The 26,519-nt window shown below is 50.4% G+C and overlaps 1 protein-coding gene across 1 annotated transcript; it reads left to right on the forward strand.

The window, feature by feature from the left end:
- The first annotated feature begins 185 nt into the window (after window positions 1–185).
- On the forward strand, window positions 186–13,729 carry ADPRHL1 (ADP-ribosylhydrolase like 1). Its single transcript, XM_003799982.1, has 7 exons — window positions 186–399; window positions 4,894–5,058; window positions 8,188–8,313; window positions 10,376–10,516; window positions 11,991–12,118; window positions 12,256–12,388; window positions 13,572–13,729. Exons 1-7 carry the CDS (start codon window positions 186–188, stop codon window positions 13,727–13,729), a joined length of 1,065 nt encoding a protein of 354 aa, XP_003800030.1.
- Window positions 13,730–26,519: the final 12,790 nt, after the last annotated feature.

Consider the following 26,519-nt stretch of genomic DNA (forward strand, 5'->3'; position numbering starts at 1 on the left):
ATACCTGCCACGTGGTGGCTCAGGAATGTCTTCTCACTGGTGCCACCTGCAGAGACAGAAAAGGACACTCCGGACAGCCACACAATGACCACTATAAAGGTCAACAGGGCAGGCTGAAGGCAGCCCAGGAAGGGACAAAGGCCAGACGCTAGGCAGCTGTTTGGTGAGAGGGGCTGCCTCCCAGAATGGAGAAATTTAAGGCTGCCATGCTCCTGGGGAGTGTTGGTGATGCTCTTGGCTACAGAAATGTCTGTGAGGAGAATAGTGCCTTGGGCATGAAGATCCGGGAGGAACTGCAAAGTTCTGGGGGCCTAGACCACCTCGTGCTGTCACCAGGAAAGTGGCCCGTGAGTGACAACACTGTCATGCACATCACGACCGCCGAGGCCCTCACTACAGGTAAGGCTGGCAGGTGCTCTGGGCAGGTGGGTGTGGAAGGCACTGTGTGTAAGCCTCACGATCTCACAAGGTGATGCTGAAGTGGTGATGCAGGAGACACCTGTGGGCCTGGGTCAAGTGTAGCCATCAAGTTTCTCCCATAGTGTCTCTTCAAGGAAGGCATTACTTTGCAGACAGTTAAGATTCAGTCTCTACAAAGTGACTTTCCACTTACATTTATAAAATTGCTAACTAAGCCAGCACCTTCTGCTTAGCCCCTTGCTCCAGAGCTGTCTGGGGGTGCGGGGTGCCAGTACAGCTTCACTGCAGAGGTCCAGCATTCTTGTTCCAGACTTGCTACAAATGAATATAAAATAATAAGCCAGTTTGAAATTTGGACGTATTAAAATAAAATTACTTGGAAATTACTTCTAAATTCCAATGAATTGCGTTTAAATTATTATCTACCAAAATAATTCAGCATAGGTAGCTGCCTATACATGAATGTGTTGTGAGAAAATGCTATAAAACTGATCGATCTGGGTGGGGGACAAAGTTTATCAAAGTATTATTTAAGTAGCAAATTGATTTTAGCAGCAAATTTGTGATTTTGCACAAATTTTAGGGAAACAGCAGGTGCTGTTAGTCCAGCTTTAGCCCAGCATATACCCAGCTTTCCCACAATTCACGTGTGTTCTTTGAAGTCCTGTAGATGTTGTTAGTTTATTGTTGCAAAATTAAAATCTAGGCAACTACTTAGTGAGATTTCACCTACACGTCGGCCTCACCATTCCATCTGCCTGCTGTGCATGCCCAGTTTAGTGCTGTGGTCACTGCGTAGGAATGCGGTCAACTTGTGGCCAATCCCTAAATAACCAGGAGAGAACTTCGTGCTGTGATAAGATACGGCGCCACAGTATCTGTGTCTGCCCAGTTATGGAATCCAAGTATTTCCTGCTTCTGGTGTTTTCAGGCAGGTTCTCAGGCACCCTTATGGTCAGCAGTACTGGGACAATGACCAGCAACATGGAGAGTGACACACCTCCTCACACCTCAAGGAAAAACCCCCTGGAAAGTGTGACCTCAAAACCAAGAGCAGTGTGCCGTCTGCACACAGTCAGCACCTGCTCTTAAACTCAGCTTCCCGTGTTTGTCTGACACTGTCTGCACACAGCACATGCACCCACGTGTCTTTTCATGCCAGCCTCATCTCTGTGGGCTCTTCAGTTGCACCATGTGTCTGGGTCTGCAAGGTGACCCCAGAAGGCACCTGGCTCAGGTGGGCAGTCCATGCTGACAGCTGACTCAAGGCCAGACCCACAGGGCAAGTGTACCCCTCCCAGGGTGTGCATTTAAAAAGGGTAAATTAGCTCCACACCTATAGCACAGTGGTTATGGTGCCAGCTCCAAACACTGAGTATGGCGGGTTTGAACCCAGCCCGGGCCAGCTAAACAACAATGACAACTGCAACAAAAAATACCCAGGCGTTGTGGTGGACATCTGTAGTCCCAGTTACTTGGGAGGCGGAGGCAAGAGAATCACTTAAGCCCAAGAATTTGAGGTTACTGTGAGCTGTGACGCTACTGCACTCTACCAGGGTGACAGCTTGAGATTCTGTCTCAAAAAAAAAAAAAAAAAAGAAAGAAAGAATTGTAGCCCATAGAAAGGGTCTTTCTTCCACGCTAGTGATGACGAGAGCCACCTCCCCCGCGGCATTCATGTACCAGGTGCTCATCTGTGACCCTCCACCCCATCCTGTCACATCATCCTGAAGCCAACATTATTGTCTCATCTTAGAGAGGCTGATCACTGCCCCTGCTGTGCCACCCCATGAGTGGTGGAGCTTTGACAGGGACTTGCATGGTCCTGCCTGCAGTGTGTGCTGTCTCTGACCATCTGAGGTCACTGTGGTAGGGCTGGGTCTGGAGGTGCAGCTCGCAGCTACAGGCTGCCCACAGACAGGCAGACGCAGACGAAGTGCAGCCACCTCTCAGCAGACTTAGTTTCACTTAGTCCCTACCAACCACATGGGTCTGCTGCTGAGCGCACTGGAGGTGGGTGCAGCCCTGAGGCCCTGCTGGGACTGTGGGGTTTTGACCTAGGACGCAGCAGAGTCCTGCCTTCTGTGGGGCTTCTGAGCAAGGCAGCATGGATAGCCACAATGCAGCTGTAAGGGAAGCAGGGAGGCTTACTGATTCACCATCTGGGAGATAGAAAAGTGAGCCAGACAGCCACATCCCACAGCAGAGAAACAGAGGAGGCCTAGGCTCAGCAGCTTTGAAGATCTGTCTCCATGTTAAACTCATTTTGTTTTTATGAATTTTTTTTTGCTTTGAAAAGACTAAATTTCAGTTAAATGCAGACATTTCATGGTATCTGATTCCAAAATAAAATAAAATAAAATATTTTAGAGGGCTCAAAAAGGTAAGGCTGAGTTGGGAGCCAGCACATGGTGGGCCTCAGAGAGCCTCGACACATCCATGCAGCAAACATGCCCAGCCAGCACGAGTGGACGTTAGCCCTGCAGGTCCCCCATCGCCCCTACTATGTGACTTGCACCATCATTTCTCCCCTCACTGGGTCCTGCCCCATCCTCCCAACTCCAAGCTGGGCTGACTCGCAGTGTCTTGTGTGGCCTCTGGCTGCCCTCGCCGAGGGAAAGTGACCCTGAATGGGGTGAGGAACAGGAAGGTGACAACCCTCAGTCCTGTCCCTGAACATTTCTGAGGTTTGCAGAGTTAGAGTGAGGCTTCTTGTCTCAGAAAAGGGGGCGATTTTGTCACACACCTCTCCTAATCTCCCCACCACCCCCACCAGGTGTTAGGAGCCCCATGCAGTGGGGTGGGAGGTGGAGGTGGTCTTGGGCTCTCAGAACCTGCCCCTCCACCACAAACAGATGTCACCAGCAACAATCGTGGGCAAAGTCATCCGTCTCCGGAGTCGACCTGGAAGCTCTGAATGAATAAAATACATTCATTCAGAATGTACAGAATAAAATGTGTCATGGGAGAAATAGAATTGGGAGGTGCACCCTCCTGCGCCCTGCCTGTCACAGCCCTGTCCCTACGTGACCAGGCCTCTCAGACTCCACTTTTTTTTTCTTGAGACAGAGCCTCAAGCTGTCACCCTGGGTAGAGTGCTATGGCATCACAGCTCACAGCAACCTTCAACTCCTAGGCTTAAGCGATTCTCTTGCGTCAGCCTCCCAAGTAACTGGGACTATAGGCACCCGCCACAACACCCGGCTATTTTTTGGTCGTAGTTGTCATTGTTGTTTGGCAGGCCTGGGCTGGATTCGAACCTGCCAGCTCTGGTGTATGTGGCTGGCACCTTAGCTGCTTGAGCCACAGGTGCAGAATCACAGACTCCACTCTTGAGGATGTGTAGACACTCCCCATTATGCTGTGGGCTAACAAAAGGACAAAAATACCCAGGCTTTGCAATCAAAATGCACTTACCAGGCAGCACCTGTGGCTCAAAGGAGTACGGCACCGGCCCCACATACTGGAGATGGTGGGTTCAAACTTGACCTCAGCCAAAAACTGGAAAGAAAAAAAAAAAAAATGCAGGGCAGCACCTGTGGCTCAGTGAGTAGGGCACTGGCCCCATATACTGAGGGTGGCATGTTCAAACCTGGTCCTGGCCAAACTGCAATAACAACAAAAAAATATAGCTGGGCATTGTGGCAGGTGCCTGTAGTCCCAGCTACTTGGGAGGCTGAGGCAAGAGAATTGCCTAAGCCCAGGAGTTGGAAGTTGCTGTGAGCTGTGATGCCACAGTATTCTAGGGAGGGTGACCAACCCCCCCACACACACACACTTACCATCCCTAGCCTTGGGCAAGACGAATTATCTTGAGAGCTTATCTGGGAAAAGGGGCAAAAAATGACCTGACATTTTTGTGGAGAGGATAATACTTGTCTGTCCCAGGTGCAGATACTCCACAGTCAGCATCACTGTGCAGGCAGAGGTTGGGCTATGGCGGCTCCTGCCTTCCTGCTGTCCTGCCTCTTAAGGGGGACTCAGGCCCACCCATGTCCAGAGCCCCTGGGGCAGGGTTACAACTCCTGGGCTCCCCCTGAGAGGAGGGAGCTGGAGACGGGGGAGAATTGGCCTCTGTCGCCTCAGACATGTGCTCCCCGCCAGCCCAAGAAACAGGCACTTTGAGTCCATCTTATTCTCATGTGGGGAGAGCTGCTGGCAGGAAACAATGTGGTGGGTTTTTTCTGGATTCTCCTGTGTAACATATGTAAAGAGCATATGGCAAACTGTAATGTCTGAAATCAGAGTGAAACTGAAAGTGAGTTATCCCCATGCCAAGTCTCTCTGGGCAGCCAGGGCCTTAACATGCATCAGCAAAGTCTCCACTTCCTGAAAACAGGTGCCTGTCCCACTGACAGGGACAGCTGTGGTCAGGGCTGCCCAAGTGTGCTCACATGGCAGTTCTGAGCCTGCCTGGGGATGGCTGTGCTCTGGTGGCTCTGATGTGGTGTATGCCCTGCTCTTTCTTCCCAGACTACTGGTGCCTGGATGACCTCTACCGGGAGATGGTGAGGCGCTACGTCGACATCATCGAGAAGCTTCCAGAACGCCGGCCGGACCCATCTACTATCGAAGGCTGCTCTCAGCTGAAACCAGACAACTACCTGCTTGCCTGGCACACGCCCTTCAGTGAAAAGGGTCAGGGAAATCCCTTCTCCCTTCAGCTGCCCCACCAGGGGTCTCACATGCACTGACCTGCTGCCATTTCCACTAACCCCGGCACCTCTAGGGTACCTGAGAGGAGATGAGCTTGCAGCGCTGAGAGTCCACAGGCTCCTCCACGGGGTTTTTCTCAACTGTTCCTGGTTTATTTTAAGGCATATTTTCCACTGCTTTCCATTTAAGTCTGTCTTTTTTTCTGTAATGCCAAGAAAACATGCAGCATCCACACGCCTGTCCCTACAGCACTGTGCTGTGTTCACTGCAGCCGGTTCAGGGAGCCACATCTGCCTTGACAGCTTCTGCCCTCTGTGCTCATCTTGAGCAGGTGAGGCCAACTGGCCCGACTGCAACACAGCCCCTCTTCCAGGCTGGGAACTTGGACTCATTTGTAGCAGAAGAGGAAATGGCTGTAGGCTAGTTTCTGAGAGAGGAAATGTGCTCTGTGACAAAGTAACAGAGACGTGTGTGTCCCTGGACACCCACAGCAATGGGGGAGGCTAGGTGAGCAGCTTTGGCAGCGCACATGGACCAGACCTAGGGAAAAGCACTCTGGACGGCACAAGGGGCTATGTGGACAGATGTAGGCTGAGTCCTGCCGGGACAGCCCAGGGCATAATCGCCTCCTGGGTAAAGACCATGAGCCGCTTTGGGGGGAATCTGGGTTACCTGTCAAAAGTCTCTAATGCCAAACAATTTGACCTGCCAGTTCCACTGCCAGCAATTTCAAGGACCCATGATGACAAGGTGCTAACACAAGTGAGCAAAGGCATGTGCACAGGGCATTCTTGGCACCTCCTCAGTGTTACCTGATGCCCTCTGTGGGAGACGGTGACTGTGGTAAGCCCTGTGCACTAAGGCACGCAGAGACCAGGGCACGAACCCTCAGGTCTGGTTCCCCCCAGCCAAGGGTGGTCAGGCCTCTCCAGGGGGTGTCTGAGCCTGCACCTTGTGGAATGGGAGTGCTTATTGTTTTCTTTCTTTCTTTTTTTTTTTTTTTTTTGCAGTTTTTGGCTGGGGCGAGGTTTGAACCCACCACCTCCAGCATAAGGGGCCGGCACCCTACTCCTTTGAGCCACAGGTGCAGTCCTGTTGTTTTCTTAATTGCTTTTTGATTCATACACTTTTATTCTTTTTCTGCATCATATACATGTATAATTTTAAAATAAAAACCTAAAGTAAATAGTGTTCTTTTCAGGAACAGCTTAGAGTCAGGCATCCTGTTTCCTAGCCCGAGTTCTGAGAGAGCTCTTGATACTAGGCAGACACTCCCTGAGCTAAGCCACCTCTCTGTGAGAATGCACTTGTGGTGCACCAGACCTCTGGCCTCCTCCAGAGGCCCTGGGGAGCCACGGAGGGTGCACTGGCCTTGCTGTCTTTCCCTCTGAGGCATCAGAGCCCATCTCCTTGTCTATCTCAATTTCTAGGACTCTACCCCATAAATATATGTGATTGTTATTTGTCAATTAGAGATAAAATATAATTTTCAAATTTTTTTAAAGTAAAAAATGAAAAGTTTTATAGGGAAGTTAAATATTCTGGAAATTAACGACCACCTACCATAAATGTATTGAACAGAATCATGTAATAAGCTTTCCATGAGTCAGTGAAAATAATAAAAAATAAATTAAAATATGAAATAAAACTGGCTTACCTTGCTGGCAGCTCTTTCAGTAGGAGTCCTATAACCCCAGTGACACTCCAGTGACCTGTCTCAGATACTCTTCTACAGAAATTATATTGTATTTTTTAATCTGAATGTTATTTATTAGAATACATAAAAATTTTTTGAACTTTTTGTTGTGAAAAATTCAAACAATGCAAGAGTAGAGAGAATAATTTAACAAAGCTGGGCTGCTTTTAGCGTTTGTAGATGGAGCCCTTAAGCCAGCCAATGGTAGGAAATCCTCAGCCGAGGCGGGGAGGGTGCAGAGGCCAGGCATGAACTACGCTCTTGGCCTCCCTGTGCCTGAGGCTGGGAGCAGCTGTCCACAGCCACAGTCAAGTCATGGCCATGCTCACTCTGCTGAGCTCCTACCACTGCGTGCCCTCTGTTGGGCAGTTAGAGCAAACCGTTTCAGTTCAGCCATGAACATGTCCGTGTGCATCACCAGAAAATAAGAAGTTCCTTTTTAAAACAATCAAAATGTCATCATATCTAAAAAATTACTGATCTTTTTATTAATATCATAAAATGTTAAAATTTCTTATTTGACCTTAAAATGTTTTTTCATATAATCTTACCACCCTATCCAAATAGGGGTTTTTATTTTTCTGTTCTGATTTTGTCCATATGAAAATATTGTCACATAGGAATAGTCATTATGTTTCTTGAATTGGGTACTCTGATTTTTTTTTTTTTTTTGAGACAGGGTCACTCTCTGTCACCCCAGCTGGAGTACAGTTATCACAGCTCACTGTAGCCTCAGACTCCTGGACTCAAGAGTTCCTCCTGCCTCAGCCTCCCAAAGTACTGGGATTATAGGCCTGAGCCACTGCACCTGGTCCTGTGTGATTCCATTTATATAAAACTCTAAAAATGGCAACTAGAGTGTCTTATCAGTGGCTGCTGGGGTGAGGCAGGAGAACAGATTCAAAGGACAGAGAAAGCTTTGGGGATGACAGGTGTGTACCTCTCTGCATCTGGGCACAGGTTCCTGAGTGTTCATACATGTCAGAACTCGTGAGTGTGCGTGTGCTGAGTATATGTAGTTTATTGTATGTTATTAGAAGTCAGTGAAGCCATTTTTAAAGGTAAAACTTGTGATTGAGGGTATGCCACATACACAGTTCCATCTTCTATATTTTCCCCAGGTAGGAGCCTCTTATCAGTATGTCCCCAGCCCACACACACACACAAAAAAATCTGTTTTTAACAACTAAACAGAGCTCCAACACATGGACGCAGAGCCTGGCTCATCTCTGCTCCTGTCTGCTATCAGCCATGTGGGTGGCTTGCCATTGCTTATTAACTTAAGTAAATTTCCTATGAAAAACATGTTATTACACAAATTTGTGTACTTTTAAAGTTGTTTACAAAAGCTATATAGTCACAGGTGAAATCATTGGAGCAAAAGTCTAAACTCAGGAATTTTGTTTTCCATGTAGGTTCAGGATTCGGAGCTGCCACTAAAGCCATGTGCATTGGCATGCGGTACTGGGACCCGAGGCGTCTGGAGACCCTCGTCGAGGTCAGCCTCGAGTGTGGCAGGATGACCCACAACCACCCCACAGGTAACCTCGCCAGGCTGGTGCTATCTGGCATCTGTCTGTACGTGAAGGAGCCAGTGTGCAGGGGAGTCTAAAGCAATCACATTCATTTTTTGATTTGGTCATTTGTTGGGGGAGTTGGCTTATATTCCTTAATCTTCAGTTTTGCTTAAAGTCTATTTTGCACCTAACAGCTAAGTGTGGCATTGATAAAACTGTGCAAGGGAAAGAATCCTCATGGGTTTTGCACTGGACAGGTTGGGGTCCGGCAAGTCAAGCATCATGGCTTGGGTGATGCCTTTGACGGAGACTAGTCCAGGAAGTCGACAGCATTTCCCACTATGGCTACACCCTGGTGTGGCTGCTCCCCACCTGTAGCATGGCTGTGATGATGTGCTCACATCTGCTTACTGAGGCATATGAGGAAGAAATAGCTGGACAGTAAATAACCCCTGAGCAAGGCATTTCCATGTCTGTGCAGGGATTAGTCCCACCACACAGGGGCACCTGGTGGGCAGAAGTAGCCCATGATTTGGGACTGGCATAGAAGGATAGGAGGGGCACTTCCCACCTGCACTCAGCCCCAGCCAGGGTGATGCCCAGTCCATGCTCAGCCCCAAGGCTGCCTGGGGCCCTGCGACTGCTCTCTCTCCAGCTACCATCAGTGTGGGGCAGGTGTTGCAGGCCACCCCCAAACTCTTAGGGAACCAGAAAGGGATAGAGCAGTCCCTGCTGACTGCTTCAACCAAGAGTAAATGAAAAGTTAAAAGAATTTAAATTTCTAAAACACAAATACATTTCCTACTCTTACCAAAAAATGTTACTTCACATGTTTAGTGTTTGGGAAGTTTTTGTGTTTCTCTGATGTGACTGAAATGCCGAAGGGCTGATCTTACCCACCGGGTACCTGGAGGTGCTTCCCACTCATCCTTCTCAACTTTCAAAGCACCTTTGGCAGCAGCTTCACAGTTATCACAGCGGCCTGTGTCCTGGAGCCTAGCACCAAACACCCGAGAGGTGGCGGCACGCACCCCAAGGTCAGGGCCAGGGTCCAAGCTCTGGGCTTGAGGATTAGCCTTTTCCAGGGGCTACGGCTCTCACCCCCAGCCGAGACCCTGTCCAGATGCACACTTCCTTGCATGGCCCTAAAAGTCAAGGGAAGCATCTCCATATAGTGGCACCAAGGCTGAGGAGTGGCTGTCTGGAGTGGCCACTGTTCACCGTGCCCCCAGCCTATAGGGCCCTACACGGCCTGGTCCCTACATAGCCCTGACCAGGCCATATCACACTCGCATCGTGCAGGGGGTGGAGCAGGAGGTTCAAGCACACAGTACTTGCCAGGGACCCATGATAGGTCAGCAGCACCAGGACTGCCCTTTGGCCCATCCAGGGTGGGTGTAGGGCCTCACACACCAGGGTTGCCTCGCACAGAGCCCTCAGCAGGGACACAGGCAGCCCCAGCCTTCTGAAGTCGGCACTACTGTGTCCTGGAGTCGCATGTGCTCCCACTGTCTCACACTCCTGCCCACTGGCTTAGGGAATCTTTGTGCCCACACAGGGCCCATGAGGACAGAGGGCAGGAATGTCCTGCAGGGTTAGAGCTCATGTGGCTCCTCAAAGAGCTGCGTCCACAAAGGCAGATGCAGCCCAGCGTCCCTCCTCAGAGGGCAGCTCAGCCCTGGAGGGGAGGTTCTTTCTAATAACATGGATGAACCTTCAGGACGTACTGCTGAAGACAACCAGACACAAGAGGAAAGACACTGCCACCCACTGCCACAAGGTCCCAGGGCCACCAAACCCATATAGCCAGAAAGTAGATAGTGAGTGCTAAGTGGGGCAGGCCTCTATGTTCAGCAGGGACAGGGCTCCAATTTGAGCAGATGAGGACGTCCTGGGGTGGGCAGTGCCATGGCTGCACATGTCAGGGTAGACTCAAGGCCTCTGACCTGTGCACTTATATGCAGCCAAGGTGGTGAGACACCCTGACCCTGCCCTGATATCCTATGCCACACAGTGCCCAGAGACCACTAGGCCCTGTCCAAGTGGCCCACATGACAGTGTCTCTCTCTTTTCCTGTTGCCCCCAGGCTTCCTCGGGTCTCTGTGCACCGCCCTGTTCTCATCTTATGCTGCACAAGGAAAGCCGCTCGTGCAGTGGGGCAGAGACATGCTGCGGGTGCTCCCGCTAGCAGAGGAGCACTGCCGGAAAACCATCCGGCACATGGCAGGTGAGCTGGCCTCCCTCTCTGGCCGGGCCTCAACCCACTGGTGACCAGAAAGAGGCTGCCCTGGGTTCACACTGGGCGTGTTTGGATACACTCAGCTCCTCCTTGCCTCTCAAATAGGTGAAACCAAGAGAACCCCTGGGTGGTAGGAGTGAGAGGGACTGGCCTAGTGGAGAGGTCCCCAGAGTAGCTAAAGGGTATCTGTCTCCCCACAGAGGGGCAACAAGACACTCACTACAAGCCCCAATGTGGGTGCAGTCAGCCCAAGTCCCCACCTCAGGCCTGGCAATCTGGCCCCAGCCTCACCACCACTACCACCACCCCCGTGGTAGAGTCTTACCTCACTAACCAAGACCATGCGTGGCTTCCATCTTCACGCTATACAACCTAAACAGCATTTCCCAGGGCCCCTGAATCCCTGGGTAATGGGAATTGCATCCCAGGCCCATCCCAGGCCTGTCTTGGCTTCACCGTGGCCAGGAACCCAGTGTCCCCTCTGCAGCATCTCAGTTGCACCTTCCAGCATCCAGGACTTCCCTACCCTGCACGGGCAGGTCCCCCACACCTCCTGTTCTCTGGCCTTGAGAAAGAGACAGTGTGAACAGCAGGGCAGGGCAGGCCAACCTTGCCATGACCCGAGGGCTGCTGGGTGGGGGTGCCTTCCTGTGGCCTGTGGGGCACACAGCCACAGACTTGGCTTATTTCTGAGCCAGCATCCTTTGTACCAACTGACCCTCTGCAGAAAGTCACTTGAACACTTCAAGCTATTATAAGAATTAGACATAGTGTGCCGGAGGCGGTGGGCTCAAACCCAGCCCTGGCCAAAAACTGCAAAAAAAATTAATTAATTAAAAAAAAGAATTAGACATAGTGGAACTCCCCCCTCTCCTTGTTTGGCAGGCACGCTATTAAATTAATTAAAATGTATAGGTTCAGGGTGGCGCTGCGGCTCAAAGGAGTAGGGCACCAGCCCCATATGCCGGAGGAGGTGGCGAGTTCAAACCCAACCACAGCCAAAAACTGCAAAAAAAAAGAGAAATGTATAGGTTCAGAATTTTCCAGAGAAAGTGCTTAATACTGCAGGCATCCTCTTAGCCTAAGACACCAGAGGCTTCCTGAGCTGCCCCTGCTGCCTCTGTCTCCCTTCCTGCCATTTCTAAGAGCTAGAGCAGTGGTTCTCAACCTGTGGGTCGCGACCCCTTTGTAACAATGAAAATACATCCTGAATATCAGATATTTACATTACAATTCATAACAGTAACAAAAGTACAGTTATGAAGTAGCAATGAAAATAATTTTAAGGTTGGGGGTCACCACAACATGACGAACTGTATTAAAGGGTTGTAGCATTAGGAGGCATTAGGAAGGTTGAGAACCACTGAGCCAGGACGTTAGCCCATCCTGGGGCCTGCACCCACCCTGTGCCCCTCCTTTCTCCCCAGCTGGGAGCCACTCACTCTGCTCTTTTTACCTTTAGAATACCAGGAGCATTGGTTTTACTTTGAAGCTAAATGGCAGTTTTATTTGGAGGAGAGAAAAATCAGTGAAGACACAGATGATAAAGCCACCTTTCCCGACAATTATGATGCTGAGGAGAGGGACAAGGTAAGGCTGGCACCAGGTGGGCTTAGGGGGTGTGCAGCCAGTGAGTGGGTGTCAGGTGGACCTGGGAAGCTGTGCCGTCTCACACACAGGCATGCTACCAGTGGGCATGTGTGTCTGACCTATGGCTCTCTCCTCAGACCTACAGAAAGTGGAGCTCAGAGGGTCGAGGCGGGAGACGAGGCCATGATGCCCCCATGATTGCATACGATGCCCTCCTAGGAGCAGGTGACAGCTGGACAGAGCTGTGTCACCGGGCCATGTTCCACGGAGGTGAGATTTTCCCTCCTTGAAGGTCGTGATCTTCCAGGCAGCCAGCACCCCTCTCACCCTGAGCACCCTCAGGGCGTCCAGGGGCCCACAGGCAGCCTGTGTGTCCTTCTCTGTCTCCACAGTGCACCTTGGCCCAAGCACACATGGAGGCCACAGGCCCATTTCCTCCCAGCCGCTCCCACCCCATGGGGTCAGTGTGAGTGTGGAATAAATGGTTAAGGGCAGCTGCTCAGCTCTGGGCTTAGCACAGAATTCTCATTGTTCAGTGTTACAAGAGTCATGTATGTTTCTCTTGCTGAAACCCAATGCTTTAACAGTGCAGATGGGGCTCCTGGGAGGACTGGGAGGCCAAGGGAGTGATGGACAGGCCTCACAGAGCAGGTGGGAGGAGAAATGTAGGTGCAGCGCACTGGTGGGGAGCGCTGGGGACAAAGACTCAAGGGACAAAGTATAGGGCTGATGGAAGCCTGGTGTGGCCTTGGAGCAGCCCTGCAGAGCTGTCCCATTTTCCCTCCACCTGGCTGCAACTCATCCACACCAGCTTCTCTGCCCAGCACACATGTTCATGTGCGTACGTGTATGTGTACACATGCATGTGTGTGCATGGAGAGCTGACACAGTGACAGCCAGAGTGTGAAGTTGTCTGGAGAGAGAAGCCACAGGGGATGGCTGTGTGTCTTTGAGATTGGAAGTTTGCTCTTTTTATCTCTGAGCTGGCAAATCTTTCAAGCCTACAAAAGATGCTATATAAATATTGGTTCCAATATCCTCATTTCACAAATTTTGAAAAACTGCCTGAGGGCAAAGTAGGGTAGACTTGGGACCTGAGGCACAGTCCAAGCTGCAGCCTTGGCCGGGGCCCTTCTGCATGGCAGCTCACCCTCGGGGCTGGAGGGGAGTCTTTCTCCCTCTAGGATATGTCAGAGGGTGACTGCGGGGCTCTGTGCACCATCCTGGAGTGTCGCTGGTTCTGGCAGCATTGTGACACCACTGGGGACATCACACCCACCTCAGGGAGGGAGAAGGGGACACTCCTTTTTATCGCCACCCCCCCAGAGCAGAACTGGGGTTTGACCCCCACCCCCACCCTGGCCTGAGGGGTCTCTGACAGGCTCCTTGGAAAAGAGCAAAGCCCCAGCTAGGTGGGTATGGAGTTGCATCAGACCTTGCCTTTCTGTTCCAGGTGAGAGCGCGGCCACAGGCACCATAGCTGGCTGCCTATTTGGACTGCTGTACGGCCTGGACCCTGTCCCCAGAGGCCTATACCAGGAGCTGGAGCACCGGGAGCAGCTGGAGGCCTTGGGCGCAGCCCTGCACCGCCTATCCTCCGAGGAGAAGTAAAGCTTTCTGCCCTGCGGGCCTCCCTCTCCCTGTCCAGCCCCACAGCCCTCACAGCCATACAAAGTACATTGTTTGTCCTGCCCTTGTTCTCCAGTGCCTGCCTGGAGCCCAGACTAACCCTAGACTAACACTGCTTGCTGAGTCCTCCAGCAGCATTAACCATACTCAGGGCATCGAGAGTTTGTGTCCTAAGGGAAATAGATGTGCTGAGCCCTGCCCTTAACTACCCAGCCCAGGTTTTAATCACACTAGATGTTTAAGATCAACCTGTTTTGGAGCAACTTACTGAAAAAAACAAGAAATAAATGCCTCGTGCTGTCTTCCCGGTGGTCAGCCTTTGGGGCAGGTCAGTGTCACAAGTTAGTGGGCCTTTGGCCTGCTGCAGCCCTGCTTCCTCCAGCTCCCTGATACAGAAGCAGCTGCACCCGTGGCTGGTACTTCTGCCCTGGAGAGGCCTTGAAATAGAGAATACTTCATCTTCTTTAAAATAAGTTTGGACACAATTTTTTCAAGTAGCATCTGGTGTGAATAAAACAACAATTGTGACTAATGTTCAGCTCTGTGCTTGACAGTGCAGCTGGGCCTGTCTTGTTTCTTGTGATGCATTTTCGTCTAAGGGCTGCTCTGAGCAGGGCCAGAGCCCTCCATGGAAGCTTCCCGCACTCTGCAGAGCAGACGTGGCCAGGCAGAAAGCGTCTACTTGCTGGGATCTGGGATGGCATCCGAAATGCAGACATCTGACTCCCATAGGCTTTGTCTTCTCTTAAAGGGTGATTTGGATGGGAAAGTGTTGATGTCTTTATCTTCTCTCTGGGTCTGTTTATTTTTTTAAGAGACAGAATCTCACTCTGTTACCCCAGCTAGAGTGCAGTGGTAGAATCATAACTCACAGTAACCTTGAACTGCTCACTCAGGCAATCCTCTTACCTTGGCCTCCCAAAGTGCTGTAACTACAGGCACACACCCTTACCCTCACCTAATACTTTATAGAGAGGGGGTCTAACGATGTTGCACAGGCTGTCTCAGACTCTCGCCTCAGTAATGAGATTACAAGTGTGAACCACCACACCTGGCCTCACTTAGGGTTTTTATGTGAGTGGACAGATAGGTGGGAGAAGCTGGCAGACTCTGCAGTAGCGGGCCCCAGACTCACCGCTTACAGCTAGCTGGGTGGAGGCTTACGGGAACTGCCATACTCCATCCTCCAGGCACTGCCCCACTCTTCTTCCTCTGGAGGAATTGCCCCTATATTCAGCACAGCAGCAGGTATGCCCTGGCTTGGGGGTGGGTGTCCTCAGTACAGATGAAGTCTGGTCACTGCACTGTGCAGATGCAACCAAGCATTTCCTTCATGTGTCTCTGAATAACTCAACTAATGTGCACGGCTACTGATGCTTTCTAGTCCAAAGAACCAGAAAGACAGACACATCGGGGAGAGGGCCTCAAAGCTACACACTGCCCACGGCAAGGTCTCAAACAAGAGTAGTGGGTGTGGAGAAACTGAGAATTATCTCTCAGGAAAAGAAACCCAGTTAAGGTAAGTGGGGGTTTTCTTAGCATGTAACACAGTAGCAGGGTGTCCTGAAGCACCGTATCCCACGTCACCAGCCTGCCCCGACAGTGCCCTCCCTTCAACCCTGCTATACAGGAGAGAAGGCTGGTCTCAAAGGAGTGTAGGTTGACTGGACTGGAATGAGGGCCTTCTCAGGCTCCGTCTCACTGATGATTTCAGAGAATTAAATCCTTCCATGAGAATCAGAAAGTGAGTCTATTCATAAATTAATAATACATTAAAAGACACACACTAAAACTAAAATTTATAGCATCATAAAAGAAAATTTTCCTATTACACAGAAATGCAAAAGTTGAAAGGAAAAATAAAACAAAATACAAGATGAATGCTGTACCTACTCTGATTTTTAACTACTTAATACTTGCTGGTTTCATTTTTATTATAAAAGTGACATGTGGCTCAGCATCCGTAGCACAGTGGTTATGGCAACAGCCACATACACCAAAGGTGGCAGGTTTGAACCCGGCCTGGTCCAGCTAACCAACAATGACAACTGCAACAAAAAACAGCTGGGCTTTGTGGCAGGTGCCTGTAGTTCCAGCTACTTGGGAGGCTGAGGCAAGAGAATGGCTTGAGCCCAGGAGTTTGAGGTTACTGTCAGCTATAACACCACAGCACTCTACCGAGAACAACATAGTGAGACTCTGTCTCAAAAGAAAAAGTGACATGTGCACACAGCTTCAGAAATCCAGATGCTATAAATGGTGGCATGTGGGACTCATGTCACCAGTCCCAGCAATACAAGTTCACAATTCCTCATGCTTCCCTCCATCCCTGGAAATTCTCTCTGCACATACCAGCGTTTGTGTGTCATTCACATGCACACGTGATTTCTTCCCACAAATAGGATTTATAGTATATTTAATGGTTTGCTCTGACTTTTTCCGCTAACCTGGGTTTTTTATATTTCTCTATATCCCCATAATGTAACTATCTCAGTCACCTGCTGTCTCTTGTATAGCCATGCCCTGACTCAAATACTCAACCCCACTGATCAGGTTTAAATTTTTTCCATTCCTTTTTTTTTTTTTTTTTGAGACAGAGCCACAAGCTGTCCCCCTGGGTAGAGTGATATAGCATCACAGCTCACAGCAACCTCCAACTCCTGGGCTTAAGCAATTCTCTTGCCTCAGCCTCACAAGTAGCTGGCACTACAGGCACCCACCACAACGCCTGGCTATTTTTTGGTTATAGTTGTCATTGCTATTTGGCAGGCTGGGCTGGGTTTGAACCTGCCAGCTCTGATGTATGTGGTTGGTGCCTTAGCTGCTTGAGCTACAGGCACTCAGCGGTTTTTTCCCATTCCTTAAGCAGCATTTTTAAACACCTGTTCCTTGTGTTTACTCAGGCGTCCTCAAACTACAGCCCAAGGGCCACTTGAGGCCCGCCTAGGACATTTATCCGGCCCGCTGGGTGTTTTTGCCGCAGTTGCCTGTCCTGCTTAGCAGCCTACTTGTCCCAGGGACTGCAGTCTGCCCCTCCAACGGTCTGAGGGACAATGAACTGCCCCCCCATTTAAAAAGTTTGAGGATCCCCGTATCTCTTCTAAAAAGAAATGCCTAAGAGGCATTTTTTTCACATGTAACATCTCTGAAATTGTAGGTCATTCTATATTTTTTGTTTCATAGTTGAATTGGTGGAGATTTTTCTTTTTCTCTGAGACTGAAATAAGGGGCATATTACTGCCAGGCGCCCCTTATGGCAATGGGGTGTGAACTGGCCAGGAGCAGCGCTGAGGACCCTGTGTGGGGCCACAACACTGGTTCAACATCATGTGCTGGTGCTGGGGAGATTGGTGCCTCCTGCTCCCGGTGGCAGACAAGGACGCCTCAGAGGCAGGCGTGGGCTGAGAAAGGTCGCCTGCTCTGCCCTGTTCTCTGCCCAGATCTGTTGGCAGGGCTCCCCTGTCAGTGGTCCTGGGACATGGATGGAGGCCTCTGATTGCTGCTAAGAAAGACTGTGCCTCTCAGGAGAGAGCTGGACTCAACCACATGTGTCCTCACAAATACACCTAGGCTCCGCCCTGGGGACCTGAGGCAGGACATTCAAATATGTCCCCATAGGAGTTACACACTGAAAACACGGGTCCTTGGTGGAAGGTGTTTCTGTCAGACCCAGATGTTTGACCTTGGGCTGATTTAGATCAATTCATTTCCCCAAAGTCTTTGGTTAAGAGGCTCTGCATTGCTAGTCGAGGTGGCTCACGCCCGTAATCCTAACACTCTGGGAGGGTGGATTGCCTGAGCTCACAGGTTGGAGACCAGCCTGAATAAGAGCGACACCCTATATCTAAAAAATAGCTGGGCATTGTCTCAGGTGCCTGTAGTCCCAGCTACTTGAGAGTCTGAGGCAAGAGAATGGCTTGAGCCCAGGAGTTTGAGGTTGCTGTGAGCTGTGACGTCACACCACTCTACCCAGGATGACAAAGTGAGACTGTCTCAAAAAAAAAAAAAGGCTCTGCATTTATGCTTGAAGCCACTTTATCAACATTTTTATATCTAAAAACCAGATAAGAGGTAGGTTTGGCAGACACTGTCATTCCTTTCTGATAGTTTAGAGGGAACAGACCCAGGTAGATGAAGCAACTTAACCAGATAGGGCAAGCCCACTCAGAGGGTCTAATAAGAGGAAGTAGCCCAGACAAATCTAACAAACAGCAAAATAACAGAGCCATGTGACCACCCTCCTTCCCTGACCACCACTGTACTCATGTCAACCACAGCTTGTGAGGTGTTTATTGCCCTTAATCTATCTCCCTGTAAGGTAGATGAGGAAATCAAATGTCAACTGATAAAGTTGGTAGTACCCATATTGATGTTCAACCCAAATGTCTGGGCTTTAAAATCTCTGCCATTAAAAATTCATTAATAAAGTTCCTTTAAACTGGAAATAAATTTTACATAAAAGTGCAGGCACTGCAACTCTTCTGGTTAAAATCCAGACGTGTCAACTATGTCCAGCTAATGCATAGAAATAAATTACAAACACACTCAGAATGTTACAGAGGGCATAGAAATAACCCCTGGAACCTAGTATACTCAGTGTACCAATCTGTGAACAGAGACCACTCAGCAAAGAAGAGTTTGGCAGTGAGGTAGACAGAACCCATGTGTGGCAAGCCTGTTGAGCACGTCAGCTGTTGGTCTGGTGGCCACGGGAGATGATTCCCAAGGTCACAGGCCATCCCTTGGCCTTGTATACCACCTGGCCCTGGCAGTATAGGCTTCCTGACCTGGAGACCCTGCAGTGCCAATAGGAACACAGCAAGAAAGCCTCCTTGTCCCACACACCAGAGAACCCTAGAGAGCTCAGGGGCCCGAATGCATCTGCGGATACCAAAGAATGTCACCACACCCAGGACACATCTGTGCTGTCAGGGTCATGGGATGCTACTTGTCACTCCATGGCTTTGCTTTCTTCCTTTCCTATTTTAATTATTTTTTCTTAAGTGGTTTCAGGCATACAAAAAATTCACAAAAATTGCTCAGACAGCTCCCATATTCCCTTCACCCAATCTCGCCTACTGTTATTGTTTGGCCCCACTGGCTTATTATTTTCTCTCTCACTACACACTTGTGCGCACACACATAAATGTAGCACTTTTTTCCTGAGCCGTTAGAGAATGATATACAATCTTTGTGTCCTTTCATCATAAATATTTCAGATTAACTTCCTCAGACAAGAACATAATACTCTATGCTTATTCAAAGTGAGGGGATTTATATGCTATAATCCAACATAATATTATTCTATTATAATATGTATATGTTTTATTTCATGGGTTATAAATTTTGCCAATTGTTTCATTAGTATTCTCTTTAATATATTTCTTTATACCATAAATTCATCACAGAAGCTCACTAACCCACTGCTCCACATGTTTCCCCCAACCCTAAACACCTACCACAGTTACCAAGGGGTGGGGGCAAAACAGCAGTTGTATTTAGGTATCAGAGGATACCTAAAGAACGCTTTGCTTGCTTACTCATATCTCAGGCCTGGAAGAGTGCCCAGTGCTTACAGCCTGAGTCATAGCTGACTGACCAGACACCCACTGTCAGTACCAGATGGGTTGACTAGACACCCCCATCAGTCACAGCTGGTAGACTAGACACCTTGTCAGTACCAGATGGTTGACTAGACGTCCTCTGTCGGTCCTAGATGGTTGACTACACACCCTCTGTCAGTCACAGCTGGTTGACTAGATGTCCTCTGTCAGTTACAGCTGGTTCACTAGATGTCCTTTGTCAGTCCAGGATGGTTGACTAAATGTCTTCTGTCAGTCCCAGATGATTGACTAGTATCCGTTGTCAGTCACAGCTAATTGCTAGACACCCTCTGTCAGTCCTAGATGGGTTCACTAGACAGCCTCTGTCAGTCCCAGTTGGCTGACTAGACATCCTCTGTCAGTCACAGCTAGTTAACTAGATACCCTCTGTCAGTCCCAGATGGTTGACTAGACGTCCTCTGTCAGTCTCAGCTGGTTGACTAGATGTCCTCTGTCAGTCACAGCTGGTTAACTAGACGTCCTCTGTCAGTCCCAGCTGGTTGACTAGATGTCCTCTGTCAGTCACAGCTGGCTAACTAGATATCCTCTGTCAGTCTCAGCTGGTTCACTAGACACCTTCTGTCAGTCCCAGTTGGTTGACTAGACACTCTTTGTCAGTCCTAGACGGGTTCACTAGACAGCCTCTGTCAGTCCCAGCTGGTTGACTAGACGTCCTCTGTCAGTCATAGCTGGTTAACTAGACACCCTCTGTCAGTCACAGCTGGTTAACTAGACACCCTCAGTCAGTCCTAGACAGGTTCACTAGACAGCCTCTGTCAGTCCCAGATGATTGACTGATATGCTCTGTCAGTCACTGCTGTCACCCTCTGTCAGTCACAGATGTTGACTCTATGTCCTTTCAGTCACAGCTGGTTAACTAGACATCCTCTGTCAGTCCCAGATGATTAACTGATACCTTCTGTCAGTCCCAGATGGTTGACTAGACGTCCTCTGTCAGTTCTACATGGGTTCACTAGACACCCTCTGTCAGTCACAACCATAGTCATATGTGTGATGTTTGGGTGCAAGACATTGGAGTATGCTATCCCAGAAGGCTGCCTATCTATCTCCAACCAGAGTTACTTCCAGAAAAACACAGATATTCAAGTTCTCTGGCTAATTCATTAGTAAGGTTTCAATTATTAGGTATCTAGCTACCCTTGCCCCCCAAATAGGAAAGAATTATCAAAATTTGTTATTGGCTTTACTAGACTAATAGCTACTATTAAAATGATGCTTACAAATTGTGACCAAGAGGCAAAATTAAAATTGGCTGTAGCAGCTCCCAACTGTAAAGGTCACAGTGCACTGACTCACCACACTCACACCTAGATCTCTGGCCCTGGCCTTCTGGGCTTTTAGAAAGTATTTCATTTCTTGGTGTTGGAGCTTTCTTATTCATAAATCTAAGATTAGATTTATTTGTGAAATCTTGGCAACTTCAACTTAAAGGAACTATGTTATTTAAAACCTATCTTATTTTTAAAAGATCAACTAAAGAACCTCCACTGCTTCTCTCTCTCTTTTTCTTGTTTTTTGGCTTTTCTTTTTATAATAGCAGTTTGGCAACCCCCTACTTGGTGCCCTGATGCAGGCCACTGGCCCCAAGCAAGGCTGGACTCTGAGACAGGCTGTTGTCCACTTTGGGAGAATAGTCAGGCTGAGGAGGTTGACTATTGAAGGTCTTTTGTTAAAATATCCCCAGAACCACACCCTGTCTGGGAACTGAATCATGGACAAGATGGGCACCTCACCTTCCTCAGCCTCTAACCTGATACCCACGTCTTTATGTTGCCATTTGTCCTATAGACTGACCAGTGAGGTTCCCATGGAGCCCAGGAGGAGCTGCCCAGGCCTATCAGTGAACCACAGACAAGGCTGTACCACTGGGACAGGCACAGGAGGCAAAGGCTTTGCTGCAGGGCGTGCCAGGGGCTGGCGCATCTCAGTGGAGCAGAAGGGCGTCTGCCCCACCCTCATTTCCGTAGCTTTGTAGAGAGGTGACACAGAAGCAGGGAGTGATAACCATGGAACACGCTGGTCCTTCCACACACTCACTGAGCGCCAATTGTGCACTAGGAACAGACAGCAGTGAGGGAAGCGTAGCCATTCCTCTGCCTTCCACTTCCAAAGGGCTTGGGTCAGAACATTAATACAACAATTACATGAAACAATTCTGGAAGCAGATATGAAGTCACACCTGGGATGGGTCCTAACGGCCCAAGAGCAAGTGGCAGGAGGTGCTGGTGCTGATCCCCACCAGGAGGGGGTAGGATGGTGTCAGTCATTCCCTCAGGGCTAGAAATTGCAGTGTGGGCCCGTCACCAGTAAGGCCGGCTGTGTCTCATAGATCACTGTTGGCAGGGCCCCCCTCAAGTGGCTGTGGAGAGTCAGCAGGGTCTGGGGACATGCTGAGGCTTGGTGTTCTGAGAAGGCACCTGACATAGCTGGACAATTCAGGACCATGCCCTAGGCTTACTGTGGGGCCCACCACTTGGGGCAGGATGAAGCCAGGGACCACTCTGTCCTCAGGCACACACGGGATTAGATAGGCTCAGGTAAACCCAGCATGGCCAAGCAGGCAGAAGACTGAGGCAAGGCCCTGCTAGCCTGGGGACTCTGGGCGCCTGGGTGTGTCTCCACCATGCTGTGACGGTGTCTGGTCTCCTTGTATTTTTGAATGACCTTCTGGCCTTTGTGTGCCCTGCTATAGATATGTGTCTGTGGGAATAAAACATTCCATTTCGTCCCATGCTGAGCTCTGTAGTGGTCCAGATGGCTAAGATACATTGTGGGCAGAAGGCAGCCACACTAGACAGCAGCTGGACCAGGGAGTATGAACCAGGCTGGGGATCTGCAGGGAGATTTGGGGACAGCAGCAATCCTAACTCAGTCACATGCAGACTTCCCTGCTCAGCCATGACCCCTACAGTCACCCCAGGTCAGATGTGTAGGTAGTGCTGGGGAGTCAGAGGGCAGCTGGGCCCACCTCCACATCCAATGCAATCCTGAGATCCACGCACAGGGCTCCAACCTGGACCCTGGGAGAGACTCCCTGCAGAGGGTGTCTGAGCTGGGTGATTAGGAGGATGGGGGTTGCCAGGGAGACCCAGCATGACCAGGCATGGAGTTGGGGGCAGAGCCTACTGGGGCGGTGGAGGACACAGAGATTGCATGGTGAGATAGGCCTGGCCTGTGGGAAGCCTGGAGGCCTGGAGGATGAGGGTGAACCCAAGTCCAAACAAGGCTGATTCCTGGGTCTGCCAGCATCTTCGAGGGCCTGGTAGGCCAGACACTGCACCAAGCTCTGGGGCAATGCAGAAAGTGGAATAAATCCTTGCTGCCTGTAGGGTCTGTGTTCTACCGAGGAGAACACACAAACAGCAGTGGCCTGTCTGAAATGGCACTCAAATCTCAGAAAATGTGAATGATATGCAGGTCACCTGGGCAATGTGCCCGGGACTAGCAGTGGGCAAGGGGCTCAGGAATGCCCCCAGAGGGGATACTGAAGGTGCTAACTGAATGTGCTGAGCCTGGGAACACCTTGTGCAAAGGCCTTGAGGTCAGAGTGCATTGCATGGGCTCTAGAAACCCAAAGACAGCACCATTGTGGTGCTCCAGGGCTAGGGAGGATGGGGCCGGGGCCTTGTAGCGTGGCACCCAGGTGAGGACGAGTTAGGGAGGGCAGAGCCAAGCTGGGCAGCAGGAATGGACATGAGGAAGGATCTGAACCACGCCTGGGGCAGGGAGAAACTGGTTAATAATGATTGTTAAACTGGTTTGTTGAGGAGACTGAGAGACCCAGCACAGCATGAGGGTGTCACCCTCCCCAGCGGCTGCTCCGCCTGAGGCCACCTGGACAGTGGGGCTCAAGCAGAAGAGCATGTGGAGAGCAGTGGAGTCCCGGGCCCTCAGCCTGGAAACCTGGAGCACATCCTAACCCCTGTGAGTGAGGGCAACGCAGACAATAATGATGGCTTTTTGGAGCTTTGTGGGTAAAAGCCATTGTGTAGCCAGAGCTATGTTTTGGGGACACCCTGCACTTATCACTGGTTAATAGACAGGAATGTGATATAGACAAGAAGTTTAGCTGGCACAGCCAGGCCAGACTGTGAGCCACAGCAACTCCCGTGATGAGAGAAGGGCCTCCAGCAAGTCCCGCCAGGGTGGGCACCAGGGACCTGGGCACCAGGGAGCTGGGCAGCCAGGCTCAGGGCCGGTAGGGGGCAGCATTACTGCACCCAGGATGCCCCTCAGCCTGAGGAATTTTCAAAATCTTGTAGAACTTCATTTAATCCACCTTTTTTCCCCAGACTCACCTCCTATCAAGGTGGGAGGTGAGAATTTTCTTTTTTTTTTTTTTTAGAGTCTCATTCTGTCGCCCTGGGTATAGTGCTGTGGCATCACAACTCACAGCAACCTTAAACTCCTGGGCTCCAGTGGTCCTTCTGCCTCAGCCTCCCAAGTAGCTGGAACTACAGGTGCCCACCACAATGCATGGCTAGTTTTCCTAATTTTAGTAGAGATGCTCAGGCTGGTCTCAAACTCCAGATCTCAAGCAATCCCCTCACCTCCCAGAGTGCTGAGGTTGCCCATGTGAGCCACTGTGCCAGGCTGTGAGGTGGGAATTTAATACCAGCTGGGTTCTTTCTATTTAGCCTGTGGGGCTCATGAGCCATCAGCAAGGAATGTGGAGAAGGCAGATCACCTCACATGTGGCTGAGCCTAGTGGCCTTTATTCAGAGGATTGGAATGTCTCCAAAGTAGTTGAATCATCTGAGTGACCTACCTGCAAAGTCATTCAGATGATTTAAGCAACCCAACAAGCAGGGATGGGCAGTGACTAGAGCCTGGGATATGGACAGTGACCAGGGACAGAAACAGGCAATGACCAACTGGGCAGATTGCAAACTCCAAGGACTGTGGGGCTGCGGCCTTACCCCCACCCAGACCGTGTGAGGCTGGCCCCATTCCCTGCCTGGCCACGTGTTGTACACATTATGGACCAGTTCTGAGAGCTGACCAAACACACCCATCTCGGCCATGTCTCTTCACCATTTAGATGGGATTTGGGGTGTGGGATGCCAGGTGGGTAATGGCCCCTGGAGCCCCAGGCTCAGATCTAGGTGGCTGCTAGGGTCAGCACAGGAGGCCAGATCTGACTGGTCACCAATTAAAAGACCCCCATGTTGTATCTACCCCCAGGAATAAAAAGGTGCTGCCCGTTGGGCTGTCCCTCCAGGCTGGAGGCCCAGAATTGGGAGAGAGCTCTTGGGCAAGGGTAGCACCCAACACACAGCCTGGCCCCCATGGTATCCTTGCCTGTGAAGGCCAGGACAGCGAGGTTGAGCTTTGGAGAAAGCCCCCCAAATGCTTTCACCAGGACCACAAAACCCCTTTCTCAGCCCAGGGTCACCCCTGGGTGAGGTGGTCACAGCAGAAGACCTGCTGGAGCCTGCCTGGTAGTGCTCAGGGCTGATCTGATTCTCTCAGTCCATGCTGGGTCCAGAGAATGTGAGCTGCTGCTGGATGGGCAGCTTACCAGCTGCAAGGAGAGAGCTGCTCCACCGGGTAGCACTCGTGGAGCTGGAGCACGTGGCTCTTTGGATGTCTCTGTGATACAGACCATCCAGCTCACAGCGTGCTGTGGCTCCGGATTTGCAGCCATTTGGGGTTTGAAAGGGTCTCTGTAACTCAGGGGCTCAGGGGACTCTGCTAGAAATACAGATTCCAGGCCCCTCTCAGATGATTGAATCAGAAATGCTGTTGGTGCTGCCCTGCAACCACGTTTCAGCAAGTCCCCTAGAGGTTCTGGGTCCTGTGGTGTTTGAGGATAAGCCACTGCATATCAAATGTACTGGGGGAGCCTCAGGGAGTGTGAGGAAGCGGAGCCCTATGTCCCACTGGTGAGGCCGTGGCCCTTATTGTTGAAGGGTGACTCTCCATGTCAGGTCCAGCCTAGGTGCCAGGAGGGTCTCCTGGCCACAGCCCCATGTGCAGGGAGCAGAGGTGCTGTCACCTCCCCCATCACAGTGGCTCTGTGCCTACATGTTTGCATATAGTTCCTAAAAACTCTCTCTTATAGAAAAATGTAGAAAAATACAAAAAGAAAGATATGTTCATTTGTTTCCTTCTGGTCTTTTTTCAGCCTGTTCAACTTCTTAACACGGCTGGTCACAAACTATCTCCAGTTCCACAGTTTGAGTTGTAGACGCTTCCCAACAACACAGCTGTGCCATTAACTAAGGGTGTTCTCCACACTTTAATGTCACAAAGAGTATGGCCAGGAAGCTCCTTATAGGGCCTGAGTCCTTGTTCTGCATATCTGGTCATCCTCTCACAGATGTGCCATTAACTAACGGTGTTCTCCACACCTTAATGTCACAAAAAGCGCAGCCAGGAAGCTCCTTGTGGGGCCTGAGTCCTTGTTCTGCGTCTCTGGTTATCCCCTTGGCACAAACAGCTGGCAGGTGGGTGCGGGCGCACTAAGGCCCTGGGATGCCCCACAGCACCACTACTGGAAGGGGTCTGGGGCAGCTCCATGGCCACCATGGGCAGGACCTCAGTCTGAGTAGTCTAAGCTGCTCAGAGGCAGAGTTCCCAGCCTGACCAGCGAGGGAATACCAAGCTCTCTTCAAATACCAAGAGCCCCACCTGTAGGCCAGGACCTGGCAGGTCCCTCTCTAAGGCAGGGCCAGTAGGGGGAATTTGTGGCTTGTGGAAGAAAAATGTCTCATGTGGGAAAGGCCACACAGGCTGAGGGCTCCAGGCACCCCCAGCCTCAGGGAGCCCATTTGAAGGAGCTTGGGAGGCCCAGCTGGTGACCTGACTCTTCCCCCAACATCTTCCGCTCCACTCGGTAGCTAGTTGCCCTCACTGCCATAAGTAGCCCCTCCCCACACTCTGCTGAAATAACTAGTTCTCCTCACTGTGGTAACTAGTCCCTCCCATACACTCATGCTTCGCTGTGGTAACTAGTCTTCCTCCACACCCTCCCACTCTACTGCAGTAACTAGTCACCCTTCACGACAGTAACTAGTCCCTCAGCTTTCCTGTAATAACTAGTCCCCCTTCACTGAGGTAACTAGTTCCCTCTCCTACTCCACTGTGGTAACTAGTCCTCCCCCCACCCTCCCATTCTACTGCAGTAACTTGTCCCTCCCCACTAT

This window comes from Otolemur garnettii, unplaced genomic scaffold (genome assembly GCF_000181295.1).
Source record: "Otolemur garnettii isolate 467f Iridium unplaced genomic scaffold, OtoGar3 scaffold00161, whole genome shotgun sequence".
Classification (NCBI taxonomy): Eukaryota; Metazoa; Chordata; class Mammalia; order Primates; family Galagidae; genus Otolemur; species Otolemur garnettii.

Bases quoted from the DNA above. Each gene is read 5' to 3' on its own strand.
- ADPRHL1 (XM_003799982.1), top strand. From the start codon at position 186: ATGGAGAAATTTAAGGCTGCCATGCTCCTGGGGAGTGTTGGTGATGCT. The intron at 10,517-11,990 runs GTGAGCTGGCCT...TTTTACCTTTAG, and splicing joins AACCATCCGGCACATGGCAG to AATACCAGGAGCATTGGTTT. The intron at 12,119-12,255 runs GTAAGGCTGGCA...CTCTCTCCTCAG, and splicing joins ATGCTGAGGAGAGGGACAAG to ACCTACAGAAAGTGGAGCTC.